This window comes from Cnephaeus nilssonii (genome assembly GCF_951640355.1).
Source record: "Cnephaeus nilssonii genome assembly, chromosome: 4".
In the NCBI taxonomy this organism is placed as follows: domain Eukaryota; kingdom Metazoa; phylum Chordata; class Mammalia; order Chiroptera; family Vespertilionidae; genus Cnephaeus; species Cnephaeus nilssonii.
Window position 1 is genome coordinate 15,123,446 of NC_137075.1, and position 16,738 is coordinate 15,140,183.

General features: G+C 42.8%; 1 protein-coding gene across 2 annotated transcripts in view; it reads right to left on the reverse strand.

The window, feature by feature from the left end:
- MPP7 (MAGUK p55 scaffold protein 7) overlaps positions 1-16,738 on the reverse strand; it is a 351,927-nt gene that overhangs the window by 23,899 nt on the left and 311,290 nt on the right. Inside the window, exon 12 of one of the 2 annotated variants that reach the window (XM_079768451.1) lies at positions 8,307-8,477. The exons of the other annotated variant lie outside the window; for it this stretch is intronic. Coding sequence (XP_079624577.1) covers positions 8,307-8,477 — 171 coding nt within the window. The remainder of the gene's footprint in view (positions 1-8,306; positions 8,478-16,738) is intronic. 2 annotated transcript variants of the gene reach the window in all.

The following is a 16,738-nucleotide window of genomic DNA, read 5'->3' on the forward strand; positions in this document are numbered from 1 at the left end:
AAAGGTAATTTATGACAAAATAATCTGTATTTCAATATGTAAATGCTCAGGCACAACTGTATAGAAAACCTAGTGAAGTCAGATGTTTGCACCTACTTGTCCTATATAATAAAAGTCTAATATGCTAAGTGTCCAGTCATCTGTTCAACCAATCAAAGCATAATATGCTAATGATATGCTAAGGCCGCTCAACCGCTTGCTATGACGTGCACTGACCACCAGGGGGCAGACACTCTAACTGGTAGGTTAGCTTGCTGCTGGGGTCCAGCCAATTGGGACTGAGTGAGATGGGCCGGACATGCCCTGGAGCCCTCCCGCGGTCCCTCTGTGGCTGGGCAACCTCCCGCATCCCTCCCTGGCCCCAATCATGCACTGGTGGGGTCCCTCAGCCTGGCCTGTGCCCTCTTGCAATTCGGGACCCCTTGGGGGATGTCAGAGAGTCGGTTTCGGCCCGATCCCGCAGGCCAGGTCGAGGGACCCCATTGGTACACGAATTCATGCACAGGGCCTTTAGTAATAAATAAGTAGGGGGTTTACAATAATAGAAAGATCAGGAGCCATTTTGCATAAAAAAGTACACAAAGGCTTCTGGTCAAGATGGCAGTGTAGGTAAATGCTGTGCTCACCTCCCACAAGCACATCAAAATTACAACTAAACTACAGAACCATTATTGAGAACCCACCTGAAGTCTAGCTGAATAGAAGTCCTATAACTAAAGATATACAGAAGTCAAATCAAGATTGGTAGGAGGGGCAGAGACATAGAATGGGCTGCTCCCACACCTACTTGTGGCAGTTAAAAATCGGGAGGATATCTCACCTGCAGACCCCCCAAACCCCCCTGCCCCTGAGGGACCAGGGGTCCCAGCCACACACTAGGCTCCCCAGAAAGAAATGTCCCCATAACTTCTGGCTTAAAAATCAGTGCGGATTGTGGCTGAGAGACAAAGGGCTGCTGGAGTCCCAGGTGTTCCTCTTAAAGGGCCCATGCCCTGACTTCCTCAGACTCACTTGCTCTGAGCTCCAATGCTGGATTGAGCTCCAAAAAACCAGGGACATAGTGGGGAGGAACGGAACTGTCTGGCTTTGGGGAAAGGGCTGGAGCGGCAGCTCTCTCCCAGACAGAAGGGCTGGCAGAAGCCACCATTCCTTTGTTGAGCCCTCAGATCCAGCTTGCCATTTCTGAGTTTCCATCAACTGGGCTAACATGGTTTGCCCTACTCCGGTGATTTCCCATCCAGCATTCAAACCCACTAAAGGTGCTTCCAGTGGCATTTCCATATGAATGGCCTGTCTTGGCTCATGCTGCAGACTTTCTTAAAACCTCTCAAAGGTTCACAAACCCAAACAAGCAGCATCTGGCCTTGGCATGCCCTATAACTCTTGCTAAGCATCCCCAAGCCTGTCACTGAGGTAGCTGCCTCAATTTGCAGCTTAGCCTCTATCAGGCCCTCCAAGCCCAGCCAAGTGGCAACCATCTCCAGATCACTTTATAGCTCACACCAAGTGGTCCTGGGTAGGTAGGGCACAGGCAGCGACTGAGCTAGGCCTGCACCAGAGCTCCTCTCAAGAGGCCTCAACATACCTGGTGGCCAGCTTCAGACCACACCAGAGCACCACCCAACCACCTCCAGAAACAATATTACCAAAGGGCAGACTTAGCAGGCACCAGAGCCCTGCTAAAGTGAATTCTGTTCCATAGGGTGGCCCCTGCAAAAAAGCTACTCCACTATAGTCATTGCCAGTTCTCACAACCAATGAGTCTGAGAGTCACTCCCTCCCATTGGTACCAACAGCAATTAAGGCTCAATTACAATAGGAGGGTACAAACAACTCACAAAAGGATACACCTGGACTACTTGGCTCAGGTGACCAAGACACTATGCCAATAGGCCCCACAGGATACATACTATATTAGGCTACTCTACAAGACTAGGAGACATAGCAGCTCTACCTAATACATATTATAAAAAACAAAACAAAAAAACAAAACACACACACACACAAAAAAAAAACAACAAAAAAACAAAAAAAAAAAAACAGGGAGGTAGCTAAAAAGAGAAGACAAAGAAACATACCTCATGAGAAAGAACAGGAAAAAAAACTCCAAAAAAAAGAACTAAACAAAATGGAGACAAGCAATCTCTCAGATGTAGAGTTCAAAACACTGGTAATAGGGATGATCAATGGTCTCAGTGAGAACTTAAAGAGATAGGACACATAAAAATGAAGATAGAAAAGAAACAAACCAAAAAGAACCAGTCAGAAATGAAGAATACAATAACGGAAATGAATAATACATTATAAGGAATCAACAGTAGAACAGAGGAAGCAGAGGACTGAATCAGCAATTTGAAAGACAAGGTAGCAGAAAACACCAAATCAGATGCAGATGCTGAGTGAATGATTATGTACTAGAACAATAATGTATTACTACTGTGAATATAATTTTAATAAAATTAATAAAATGTGGTATATACAGTATATATTTTTAATGACACTTATACAAAGAATGAGTAATTTTTATTTGTAAATATCTGGCATAGAACCTAGTTGTAGTTCTTCTTAAGGCTGATGAGCATCAAATTGAATCTAATAATGTAAATACACATAAAAAGACAATAACCATGCTAAAGATTATAGTGTTAATAATCTGTTAGGAAAGGAACTTCTGAGAAAGGGAGATACAGGTAGGTGCAAATAGGCCAAGTTTGTTGTAACACACTAGATATTCATGTAACAGTCATAATGGATTAATGATAAAATACATTCTTATTTGGATTTATGTCCAATGTTAAATTATTTATTAGAAAGAAATCTGTTGTTCTGACCAAGCACTATTCACTTTTGCTACTGATCTTCATACATCTTGGCACAAACATAAAAATGGCATATTAGCCCGGCCAGTGTTACACAGTGGTTGAGTGTCGACCCAGGAAGGAAGAGGTCATTGGTTTGATTCTGGTCAGGGTACATGCCTGCGCTGTGGGCTCAATCCCCAGTAGGAGGCGTGCAGGAGATTTTTATAATATTGGCCAGACTTGTTACTCTTACCATCCAGAGAAAAATATCAGAATTACTGAAACCTGCAATAAATATCCAAACTGCTTTTGTTACCTAAAAAACACATTTACTCATTTGATTTACTGAAAGACAAATCAAGCGAAATCTCTAGGTATTGCTCAGATTAGACACATGTAAAAAGTCTACTTATCATATTGTAGCACTACTATTTTTGTTGCTCTAATAAAAACAATCATACTATTATATCTGACTTGCAGTCTTATAATAATCACATTAATGGGTGGCTGGATTTTTGGACTGGAGAGGGACAAATCTGTTTATAACAAAAAATTTAAAGTTCCCTGGGAATCAATCTGTATAGAAAATGTAGCAACTTAGCAACAAGCCCTGATAGAGGCTCAGATTTTCTTTCCTCTGTCGGGGGGGGGGGGGGGGGGGGAGTGCTATTTGTGAAGTATCACCTGAATGCTACTGTCAAAAAAAGAAGAAAAGAAAAAGGGAGTGGGGAGCTTGTTGAAAGAGGATCATTTTTCCAAAGCAGCTATTTATTCTAGACTTACACAAATCAAGTCCTGTCTCACTTCTACCTTAGGGCTATGACAAAAGTGCAAAATTAAAAGATTAAAAACAAAACAAAACCCATCTTCCTTAGCTAAGCAGAAGAGAGCATGGACAACTTCCTTACTTCAAGAGTCTGTTAAAAAATTTGACCTTTCCAATGAGGTACCAGGACCTTCCGATTCAAAATCACAAATTATTGACTCCTCCAAATCCTCTTAGCTTTAACTATCTTCTTTTTAATTTAGTTTTTATTTTTTAATTTAAATCGTATTAAATTTATTGGGGTAACACTTATTATTCAGCTTCTACAGCATATATCACAGTTGAATAACTATACAATTGACTTTATTATTTATTACTAATTTATTATGAAACTTTTGGTGTGTGTATCTCCTCCCATTAGAATGTAAACACCACAAGGGCAAGAATGTTTGTGTTGTTCACCAACAAACCCTCGTGCTGAGGAAGTACCTGGTCCAGTAGGTACTCCATAGAAATCAGCTGAATAAACATAACTGTAATTGGTGCCCAGAAATTAAGCTGGAGTATGAACACTTACGACCAACCGATGTCATAAAGAGCCAATGAGATTCTAATAAAGATCATATTTATGTCTTATATACAAGGATTATAATTTTAAATCCATCCCACACTCATAAATCCAATGATAACTTTGGGATTTACAGATGCCTATATAAAACCCTCTAGAGCAGAGTAACTCCTACAAGCCTTCAATCAAAGGTCAACTAAAGCTTTGGGAATTCTAACAAACATTAACACTCACGTTTAGTTTTGAGTTACTTTTCTCTCTGCTTTATGTGGGATAACTTTTTGTTTTGCTATCGTTTTATGAAAAAATTATGACAGTCTTATAAATGTCTATTCAAACCACCTCACAGTCTTTACACAGCATATAAAAGTCAGCACAAAGGAGGGCAGAACAGTACTTAGTGCTCAAACTGAGAACATGAAACATAAATAAACGTTTATTTTTGCCTCTTATGCCTTGTAACCAGATAGAACAAGTCACAAATTGTCTGAATATCCACAGACGAATTTTTGCTCTTCTATTGGCTTAAGATATAAGTGTTTTATAGTTTTTGAACACTAAAGCTTTCTTACCGCTCCTTCCCCTGCAAACACACATTGCTTTACTTTTTAAAAGTCAAGTTTTACCAAAGACAAAACTTATGTAGAAAAATGTACTAAATGCCTGACATTTGGTCTTAACATACTTTGTGGAAAATACTTTTAAATGCAGAAGTGAATATAACACAAACTGTCACTGAGATGTTTTAGTGGCTGAAATGTGGCTTTGGAAATGAAATACTTCTGATCAAGCTCAAAGTCCTCCACATATTTTTGCCATGTTAATAACTTGTTAGATTTTAATTTCTTGAACATCAAGTCCAAGAATAAAAATCATACAATACTGTGGTAAGAATCCAGGGAAAATAAAAACTATGTACCTTCTTAACAATCTCTCTCTATATAAAACCCTAAGCGACCAGTCTACCGCTTGACCAGTCGAGCGTTGGACCGGTCACTATGACACGCACTGACCACCAGGGGGCAGATGCTCAACGCAGGAGACGCCCCCTGGTGGTCAGTGTGCTCCCACCCCACAGCAGGAGCGCGGCTCAGCTGACCAAGGGGTGCCTGCTGGCGAGCGCAGCTGTGGCAGCGTGAGCCTCTCCCACCTCTCCGGGAGCGCTACCCAGCAGCGGCAGAGGCAGGCGCTGTGGGGCCAGGATGAGCGGGAGTGGTGCGGCATCTGGCCTGGGCTCAGGCTCCTCCCTGGCCGCCTGCTGCTTCACACACTACTACATCCCCTAAGGGGTCCCGGATTGTAAGAGGGCGCAGGCGAGGCCGAGGGACCTCACTGGTGCACGAATCCATGCACCGGGCCTCTAGTATTTATCTAATAGTTTCAAAGCAAACGTATTTATTCCCAATGGCTTTGAAAACACTGAGAAAAACAAATGAGTCTTGAGGAGGACCAGGATGCTGATACACTTTCCATATTCCTACACCTGTTGTAAGAGCCCAGGAACTATTTCCTAAGTACAGTTTATGACTTCTACAATAATGAAAAGTAAGTAGTCAATTCAGGAACAATCCAGAATTTCCAAAATTCAAGTCCACTGCTTGATTCCCTTTTAGATGATAAATTGCTAAATAATCTAATTTAATTTATAAATATTTGGAACACTAATGATCAAAATCAGCAGAAGCCTATTCATATTTTAACATTTCATGTTCAACTTATATTTTTAGTTAAAATAGAAGAGTTTTGTTTATTAAAACCTAACTGAGGTAGTAGGAATTAATCTAAGTCTTTGCAAATACTATTTCATTTAACACCCAAACAAACCTAGAAAGCAGATGCTCTTATTGTCCTCATTTTTCAGATGAAGAAAAAAATGCCCCCCAAAAATCTGAAATGTTCAGGTGTCACATGGTTATGGAAGAGCAGAACTGGCTGGAAGGCAGCCTGCCTTGCCCCGGAGGCCTGTTCCTCACTGTCTCAGGATGTAATAGACTTTAGAAAATAAACTCTAAAAGTCTAATACTACAAATGTGCTACACAAACAAGTTAAAAGGTTTTCTGGACAATGACTACACAGAAGGAAGCGAATAACAGGAAACACGTTTGAAGGACAGTTACATACGACAACCCTGGCTGTCACTTTTCACTATGGAAGATCATGCTCCAAAAAGGTCACAGCGATGGAAAGGATAGGATTAAAGACTGGCTGGGTGGCTCAGCTGCAGCAACATCCCGTGCACCAAAAAAAGTTTGTGGGTTCGATTCCCAGTCAGGGCACATGCCTCGGTCGTGGGTTTGATCCCTAGTCAGGGTGCATAGAGAAGGCAACTGATCAATGTTTCTCTCTCACATCCATGTTTCTCTCTCTCTTTCCCTTCCTCTCTCTAGAATCAATAAAAACATATCCTTGGGTAAGGATTAAAACACACACACAATTAAATCACTTTCCACTATGGAAAATCAAGGCCACAGTGATGATAAGGGTGGGATTAAAAAATTAAAAATTATATTATACCAGAAATTGCTCCAAAATAGGGAAATAAAGTGTTAGGGGCTAAAGACTTTCTTATAAGAATCCTATATAATAAAGAGGTAATATGCAAATTGACCCTCACACCCTTGCACAAGATGGCCGCCCCATGTGGTCAAAGATGGCCAGCAGGGGAGGGTAGTTGTGGGCGATCAGGCCAGAAGGGGAGGGCAGTGAGGGGCGACCAGGCCTGCAGGGGAGGGCAGTTGGGGGTGACCAGGCCAGCAGGGGAGGGCAGTTGGGGGTGACCAGGCCAGCAGGGGAGGGCAGTTGGGGGGGACCAGGCCTGCAGGGGAGGGCAGTTGGGGGGGGGGGGGAACAAGGCCTGCAGGGGAGGGCAGTTGGGGGTGAAAAGGCTGGCAAGGGAGGGAAGTTAGGGGTGACAGGGCCAGCAGTGGAGGGCAGTTAGGGGTGACCAGCCCAGCAGGGGATGGCAGTTGGGGGCAATCAGGCCTGCAGGGAAGGTCAGTTGGGGGCAACTGGGCCAGCAGGGGAGGGCAGTTTGGGGCAATCGGGCTGGCAGGGGAGCAGTTAGGCATCGATCAGGCTGGCAGGGGAGTGATTAGGGGGTGATCAGACTGGCAGGCAGGCGGGCAGTTGGGAGCCAGAAGTCCCAGATTGGAGAGGGTGCAGGCTGGGCTGAGGGGACTCCCCTTCCCCGCCCGCCCCCCTGCCCAGTGCATGAATTTCATGCACCAGGCCTCTAGTTTTATAATAAAAGCTGAAAATATAATAAATCAGTATGAAGCAAACATACCAAATCTAAAATATCACTGAACAAATCCTGAACAGCAAATTAAGACAAAACCAAAGGCTTTAAAATCATCATTTAAACACATGATAACAAAGTACAAAATAAGTGTGATATCAAAATAAATTGCAGCCAGTTTACAGCCACCAACAAAAGAAGGTAATGGCAACTGATCCCATTTCAACAGAGCAACCAGGCTATCCTGTGTGCACAGCCTCCCTACATTTGCATTATAACCAATAGTAGTAGCTGAAAAGCAAAAGGCACTCCAGAATCAGCCTGGGTATCTGGGAACTGGGGAGAGATCAGAAACTGTGCTAACAAGATGCCCAGTTGACTCAAAGTGTGTAAGTTTGAGAAGCCCTGGAGTTGAGGCTGGAGGCCGGTGGGAAAGGGGGGGGCTCCTCCCTCTGAGCACTGACACGGATGCTGTCTCTGCCATAAAAAACCTACTGAGAGGCAGCCTGAAGTCTGAGCAGAGACTAAGGTCAAGCCCGGCCTTTCCTTGGTGACTGGGAGGACTACGCCAGGTGGGCTGCCCAACAAGTGAACAGAGTGGAGAGGGATAAAAAACAAGGAAAATCAGCCTGGGATACTTCGGAATAGTTGGTGAATTTTAAGGAGAGTGAAAGTAAGGCAGTAATGACGAGTGCAATGCGTGGCCAGGCCTGGACAGTGCAGTGAAGGCAAAGCAGGGCCAACACCGCTGACCTGACTGAGGGCGGCCCTACTTGGAAATACTCAGCTCAGCGCCCTGAAGGGGCATGGGCTCTGTGTGAACAATGGGTGAGATATTTTAGCCCGGAAACTTCAAATACGATGTTCTTTGAAGTGAAATTTTTACTATCTCACTCATTTCCTCCGAATTACACACAAAGGCAGACACTTACCAACCAAGACAACAAGTCTGTATTTTTCATTCATTTGTCGCCGATATGGGGTAACTTCCTCATATGTGGGAACATCAGCTGTGTCATATTGGTCACTCCTCTTACATTCATACATGGATTTATTTGTTTTCTTATCTTTTCTACTTAGACGGAAACTTCTTCTAAAACCAGCTGTAAATAGAAAAAAAAAATTGTTTCTAGTAATAAGAACTAAAAAAGGAAACCCACTCAAAAAACAAAAATAAAAACCCCTCAAAGTTGGATCAGATTTTTGTTACACCATATTATTGTTACAAGTGCACTTAGTAAGAGAATAAAAATAGATGCTACACAGTTTTATTAAAATAACCATTTATAAGAATATTATCTAACATTTAAATATATAGCTATAATGACAAATTTTATTTGGTTCTAAATCATAGAGTTTTCTTCAGAAATCAATGAGTAAAATAACTGCATTATAAAGCATAATAAGGAAGTAAGAAAGTATAAGGATAATTTATCAGGGACTCATTGATGAACATATTTGATAAGAAAAAATTAAAAGCACTTTAAAAACATTTTAAATATAAATGATGGGTTCTCTCATTCATAAACACTGGAATATGTCATGTCATATTCTAAGCATAGCCGAACAACATACCTGGGCACAGACAGGATCTACTGTTAAGAAAGAAAACTAAATTAGGGAAAGCATTGTGCCAAACAGGCCTATGTGTGGAATCAGGCTGAGAGACTATCCTGTTCCTAAAAGCAAGTTATTTAACTTCCATGAGATTCCAGGGGAATGGAACCATGGACCTAGCTGCCTCAGGTCTTCTTCTATGGAAGCTCTATGTATTTATGATCTGAAGCCTACTGAAATTTGAAAATGTTTCATAGTTTCAATTGTGTACTCATCAACAGGTCATATAATCTTTTGCTAAGATAACTTTTTAAGTATTTAAATAAATATCATGTCTGCTTAAACATCCTCTCAAACTCACTGCTATCACTTATCAAGTAGGCTTAAAAAGCTCAGCTAGAGTTCCTTTCTTCAGTCAATTCCCATTTCATTCTGATTGATTTTCATGTTGTTGCAGTATTCTGGTTTTATTTCTTTTCTAGAATAGTGACATTTATCATATGCATCATTCAAGAACTCATAAGCTGTGCAATCAACTCTTAACCAAACCAACCTTTATACTATCTGAAAAATCCAGATTTTAAGACAGAGAAAAGAATCTACTTATCAAAACATATACTACCTAATAAAATAGTAATATGCAAATTGACCATCACATCAAGACACAAGATGGCCACCCCCATGTGGTCAAATATGGCTGCCCCCATGTGGACACAAGATGGCTGCCACAAGATGGCCTGCAGGGGAGGGCAGTTGTGGGAAGTTAGGGATAACCAGGCCAGCAGAGGAGGGCAGTTGGGGGAGACCAGGCCAGCAGAGGAGGGCAGTTGGGGGGGGTACCCAGGCCTGCAGGGGAGAGCAGTTAGGGGGGACACAGGCCTGCAAGGGAGGCCAGTTGGGGGGAGACCAGGCCTGCAGGGGAGGGCACTTGGGGGGACCAGGCCTACAGGGGAGGGCAGTTGGGGGGGGGACCAGGCCAGCAGGGGAGGGCAGTTGAGGGCAACTAGGCCTGCAGGGGAGGGCAGTTGGGGGGCACCAGGCCTGCAGGGGAGGGCAGTTGGGGGGGACCAGGCCTGCAGGGGAGGGCAGTTGGGTGGGACCAGGCCAGCCTGGGAGGGCAGTTGGGAGCCAGCAGTCCTAGATTGTGAGAGGGATGTCTGACTGCCCATTGACGGTCAGACATCCCTCAAGGGGTCCCAGATTGGAGAGGGTGAAGGCTGGGCTGAGGGACACCGCCCCCTCCCCCGTGCACGAATTTCATGCACCGGGCCTCTAGTACTAGTATATTCTGCATCAGCTCTATAGTACAAAACAATATATATGTATTATATATCTATTTTAAAGACTTTTTTTACATTACTCTTTTTAAAAATATATTTTTATTAATTTCAGAGGGGAAGGAAGAGGGAGAGAGAGATAGAAACATCAATGATGAGAGAGAATCATTGATCGGCTGCCTCCTGCAAGTTCCTCCACAGGGGATCAAGCTGCAACCCAGGCGTGTGCCCTGACTGGGAATTAAACTGTGACCTCCTGGTTCACAGGTCAACGCTCAACCACTGAGCCACACTGGTTGGGCCCAAACATATTTTTAAATATATTCTCTTTAAAAAGAATATTGATTGAGTGTGACACAGAGAAAACTTTAAAAATAAAGCTATTTTATAACAAAATATAAGACTATAATAACTAATCTATGTGAATTTTAGGGACCATACAGAAAAAGAATAATTATTAGCATTGGATTTAAGAAGTTAATAGGATTCAAAATAAAGGCACTATTAAAAAACAATTACCAATGACTAGGGAGTTATATGACTCACAGATTCAGCTTAATAAAAATCAACCAATATATTGAGAATAGAATGAAAAAGATCATCTGATAGATAATATATTTCTGTTGACCACCAAGAGTCATTTGGATTTTGAGGAAATACTCAAGATTTATTTGAGGGGAAACCTTTACAAAGGATTTTAAATGAGGAAGATAATTGTTCTAAAACTCTTTGATCAAAGATAAAAAAGTGAACAGGGTAAGTGATGCAACACATTGGTATTTTATATAAGATGAGATTTGAGATAAGCAAAAGGGGCACTGTGCCATCCTGGTCCTGAGAGGAAGAAAATATGTGTGAATTCTAAAATCCCACATGCAGACACAATTCAAACTTCTGTGTAAAGGGTCAGAGGACACACTGCACATTAATTGTTTCTCTCTGTTTTCTAGGATATTGGGAAAGAACCCATAAAGGGGACCCCTACATATATATCTCAGAGTCATTGCAACACCACACCAGAAGTAACCGAGATTCTTGCTACTTCCAATGCTTTAGCAGAGTGGTTTCCAGGCAATGGTCTCTGCCTAATTTGGGAAATTACTTATCCGATCCCAATCCCACCCTAACTCTGTTACCTATGACTGCTGGCCAAGACTGGAATCCGAGTAACGGGATAGTTTCTGGTTTAGCACAAAAATGACACATTAGTTGTCCTAACTTTTCTATGCTGGTATTTCACCGTTCTAATTTCAGGTTTCCATGGTTCTTATCTCCAGAAAGGCAATCTAATATATAAAAGGCCAGGGTTGTAATGACTGATCATGACCAAACGCTGACCAACCGGAAGTCCTTCAGTCAGCACTGGGTTGCTGGGGCGACCCAGCACTGATTGCCCAGCTGCAGCCTGGTGACCCAGCACTGACTGCCCAGATGGCTGAGACCTAGAAAGTAAGTCAAGGTCTGATCTGCAGCCTCAGTGGAAGCTGTTGATCAGTGTACTTGCCTCTCTCTTTCTTTCCCTCTTTCTTTCTGAGCTTCGCCAGCAGCTGGGCTTTTCTTTTTCTCTCGGCCTCTGCTGGGGCTGCTGTTAAGCCCCACCACTCTGATCAGACCCAGAGATGCTGACTGGCATAGGAACCGACCAATCAGAACCAAATGTGGGTGCTGTGAAGAACCAATGGCTACCTAGGAGACAGAGCTTTTGATGCCGACTGGCATAGAAACCAACCAATCAGAACCAAATCTGGGGGAGCCAATGGCTGCCTAGCAGGCGGAACTTTTGATACTGTCATTGAAACTGACCAATCAGAACCAAATTGGCCAGCAGAGGAGGGCAGTTGGGGGCAAGATCAGGCCGGCAGGGGAGGGCCATTGGGGGTGAGATCAGGCTGGCCGCGGGGACAGTTGGGGGCAATCAGCCCGGCAGGGGAGGGCAGTTAGGGGCAATCAGGCAGGCAGGCAGGTGAGCAGTTAGGAGCCAGTGGTCCCAGATTGTGAGAGGGATGTCCCCAATTGGAGAGGGTGCAGGATGAGCTGAGGGAACCACCCCCTCCATGCATGATTTTCGTGCACCAGACCTCTAGTTATATGATAAGTAGGTAGAACTAGAAATGGCCTTTACAATCATTCCTTGTATGGAGGGAGGATTTTCTTTGCCACTACAACTTTTGGCACAGGCATAGTTCTAACTAGGTCATAAATGTCTCATCCAAAGCAAATAAAGTCCAAACGTGAAAACCTGAAATTTTTCTGATCCACAAATCACAGATAAATCCCGAATTTCAATGAAAGTGTTAACCTAACTGGGTCTTTACCATTAACTGAAGTTTTTGCTTTCATTGTAAACAATAAAGGGATAGTGGATAAAAGAAAGAAGTAAACAGATTTCTAATACGAGGATCTTTGGACATCAAAGATGGGGACCACAGGTTGGTTTGGTGATGTTAGCTGTATCTGTTTGGTACAGAACAGGTGTTCGGTAAAAGTTGACTAAATTAAACTTAAAAAGGCAACAACAAAAACCCTGCTATCATTCCAGTTTCATTTTCTTATGTAAATTTCAACACAGAAAGGACACACTTGATATTTTCACAAGAAAAAATCCTAAAAGGCAGACAAAGGAAGAGAACATTGCAAACCCCAAGGCTGAGCACTGGAAGGAACCCTGGAGCCCTGCTCCCTGGCCAGCACACATAGTAATGTCAGTGCACTCGCCCACACACAGTGACAAGGTCCTGACCTCATTCGCATCCCCTTTCTTGGTGGTGACTATCAAGCAGGAGACACTCCCATGGTTGTGAGCTTTGGTGCTGGTGCCTTGCTTAATATGCTCGTTTACAAAACAAAGAAAAGGCAATCAGATCACCACATGGATTCTATCACAGCAGCAGCATCACTAGGTGTTGAAGCAAAAGACAAGAGGTAGACAAGTCTGCTCTGCTCTGCTGACTTACCAGCTATATGACTTGCCAACTTTTAAAAAATGTCTCTAGGCCCATTTTCTCAACTTTAAAATAGTAGTCTCCACCTCACAGTGTTGTTAAGAATTAAACACTTGCCATAAACGATCTGACCCAGTACCTGGCATGTGGTAAACACTATACACTACAGCTGTAAATTACTGCGTGATTATGTCTCCAACTTATTTAAAGTACCTTGAAGGCAGGAACATGCTATACCTCCATGTGTTCCCACAACATACTGTCTAGCAGGAAAGGGAAAAATAAATTAAGGGGCTTATTAGTAGGTTTTTAACTGGCTAGTGTTACAAAAGAGACAAAATATTAAAATTAAAGCCAGATTTAAATGTTAACTATTAAAAGAAACTATTAAGGAAGTGAGGCATTTTATTTATTTTTAATAATCCTCACCTGAGGATATGTTTTTATTGCATTTTAGAGATATGGAAGAGAGAGAGAGAGAGAAAGGAACACCTATATGAGAGAAAAACATCGATCAGTTGCCTCTCATATTCATACACCCATATCACTCCCACCTGGATGGAACCTGTAACCTGGGTATGTGCCCTGACCAGGAATTGAACCCACCAGTCTTGGTGTATGGGACAATGCTTCAATCATCTAACTGACCACCACGCCAGGGCAGTGAGGCATTTTAAAAAAACACAACAGAAAGATTTAGTGTACCTTAACTATTCATGTTTTTAGTTATTATTTCTAGGGATGTATGTTATTTCTGATACCGTATTTAAATTTACAGTAAAAGGCATTCTTCCCACTTTTACTTATCACAATCCTTTACTCTCCTGATTCATACATAGTGCTCCATATTTACATCACACAATACATATATACAAATACACATATGAATGGGTACACATGTATACATATGTACATAAGTATCCTATATAATAAAAGGCGAATATGCAAATAGACTGAATGGCGGAACAACCAAACAACCGGTAACTATGATGTGTGCTGACTACCAGGGGGTGCGTGTGGAACATGGTGGGTGGTGCCAGCCGCAGCGGGATGGTCAGCACAGGTGAGTGGTGGTGCCAGACCAAGGCAGGACACCGGTTGCTGTCATCAGAGCGAGCCTTGGGTGGTTACTGAAAATTCTTTGCTCCTGCACACCGTGGTCCTGCCCAGCACTCACACCTGCTGCCGGCACCGGCCCCACTTGCACCCACTGCCGGCACCAGAGCCACTGCTCGCGCCGGTTGCCAGCTCCGAGCGCTGGCCCTGATAGTTCGGTGCCATCAGTGGGTGCGAGCTGTGGCTGCCAGCCCCAATTGCCCCTCAGGGCTTCTCCACCTCCCCCTGCTCCTGAGGGGTGGTCAGGGCCAGCAGCCGCTGCTTGCACCCACTGCTAGTGCCCAGCACCGGTCCTGATTGCTTGGTGTCGTCAGCAGGTGCGAGCGGTGGCTGCCGGCCACGATCACCCCTGAGGGCTTCTCCACCTCCCCCTGCACCTGAGGGGCGATCAGGGTTTGCAGCCGCCGCTCACACCCACTGACGGTGCCGGCCCCGCTTGCACCTGCTGCTGGTGCCAGCCCCAATCGCTCCACACCGTCAGTGGGTGCGAGCGGGGCCGGCGCCATCAGCACATGGGAGCGGCGGCAGAAGGAACGGGGCTGCCCTTAGACAGGGGACCTGGGGCCAGAGCAGGAGGGGTTGGGTGGGGGCGCAGAGGATGGGCTGACCGAAGTCTCGCGGCCCACAGTTTCTTTCATGAATTCATGCACTGGGCCCCTAGTCCACATATAAACACAGGTTAAAAAAAACAAAAACAAAACAGCAACAACAAAGAAAAATCCCAAACCCAGAGAAAACAATAAAACAGACAGAACAGAGGCTATAACAAAACATATACAATCCAGAGTACTTGCCTATGATTATTTCTCAAACTAAAAACCAGATCAGCTTATTTTCCTGGAATCTATCTGACATGCCCTTCAAGGCAGTGCAGATTGTAACTTTCAAACTTCAGTAACATGATGAATGATGTGTCGTCCTCACACCGTGGTTAAGTCTAAGCTTAGAGAAAGTGAATTCTATGACAGGAAAAGGGGTTAATATTTTTTGCCTTCAGCTCTTTTTGTTGTTAATCCTCATCCAAGGATATATTTTCCATTGACTTTTAGAGAGAGTGGGAGGGATAGACAAAGGTGGAGAGACAGAGAGAAAGATCGATATGAGAGAAACACATCTGACTGGTTGCCTCCTGCATTGCACCCAGACCAGGGCTGGCTGACACTCTAACCACTGCACTACACTGGCCAGGGCTCTTGCCTTCAGATCTTATGTGGTTCTCATTAAAAGGGCGATTTAAAACAGTGTACTTAAGTGGAAAGTAAGCAGAGGGTTCTTTCAAGTAAATGTTTATAAATAACCTAGGACCTGTTTAACTCCAGTTCATTTCCAGTGCCCAAGTCTCAGTAAGAACTGGCTTTTAAAAAAGAAGGATGGTAAAAAGAATAGTAACAAGGAATTTAGAGTAAGGGAACGGTTTTACACAAAATATATTTTTCCTTATATTTCACATTTTTGTAATTTATAATTGGCTCAGCATTTTTATGGTCAGGCTTTTTCCAGGGCACATACCCACAGCTGCTAGAGATTTGTGTGTTTTAAAGGAACGGCAATTTCTCTTTATTACAATAGGAAAGTGACTTCAGAGTTAGAGTAAGACCGCAGGTGCAGGTCAGCTCCTAATCATAAGGAGACACTTATCTAATATTTTCCAGTAGAGATCATTTACGATATGTTAACACATCATTTAATTGTATAGCTTTGTTTAAAGTTAAACATATTTTTTTACTATAAAATGTGACATTTAAGGTGTTTGTTATCTGCTCATTATTTCAGTAAGACTGCAAAAGACATCCATGGACATTCCCTTCTGTTCATTCACTGGTGACTTCATTAGGACAAGTTGCAAAGCTAGATAGATCTTGTCCAAATGCTTGTCACTCAGACCGGTTCATAACAGTGTGCATTTCCTCCAGCAGTAAGCAGGACTGCCCATATTACCGTTCTCTCATAAGAGGTCTTCTAATCACTCTAAAGCCATTAATAATTGGACAAGTGAAACATTGTACAGCATTTCATTTTCACTGTTAGTGGAGTTAGACTTTTTAAATGTTTATTAATCATTTGTATTTCTTATTCTGTAAATTGATGTTTGATACATTTTGACCACTTTTTGATTAGGGTGTTCATAAATAATGCACACACGCATGTATCTTTTCAGGGCATAATCCTCAGCCCTATTTGTTGCAAAGACTTTAAGATTTTCAACTTTTCTTTTTGATGAAATGTTAAATGTTTACCCATTTGAATCTGTGAATTTCTTTCGTTTGAGTTTCTTCCACTGTTTTTATGACTTTCTTATCCTTAGGTCTGATATATATCCACCTATATTTTCTAAAGTTTAAAAATATGAATTTCATGGCTTTACATTTAATTTCTTTTATCCCACCTGGAATTATTCACCTATAATCATGAGAGCAAGCTTGCAAGGTGAGGCTGTAACTTTACATTTTTCTAAAAAGTTAACCAATGTTC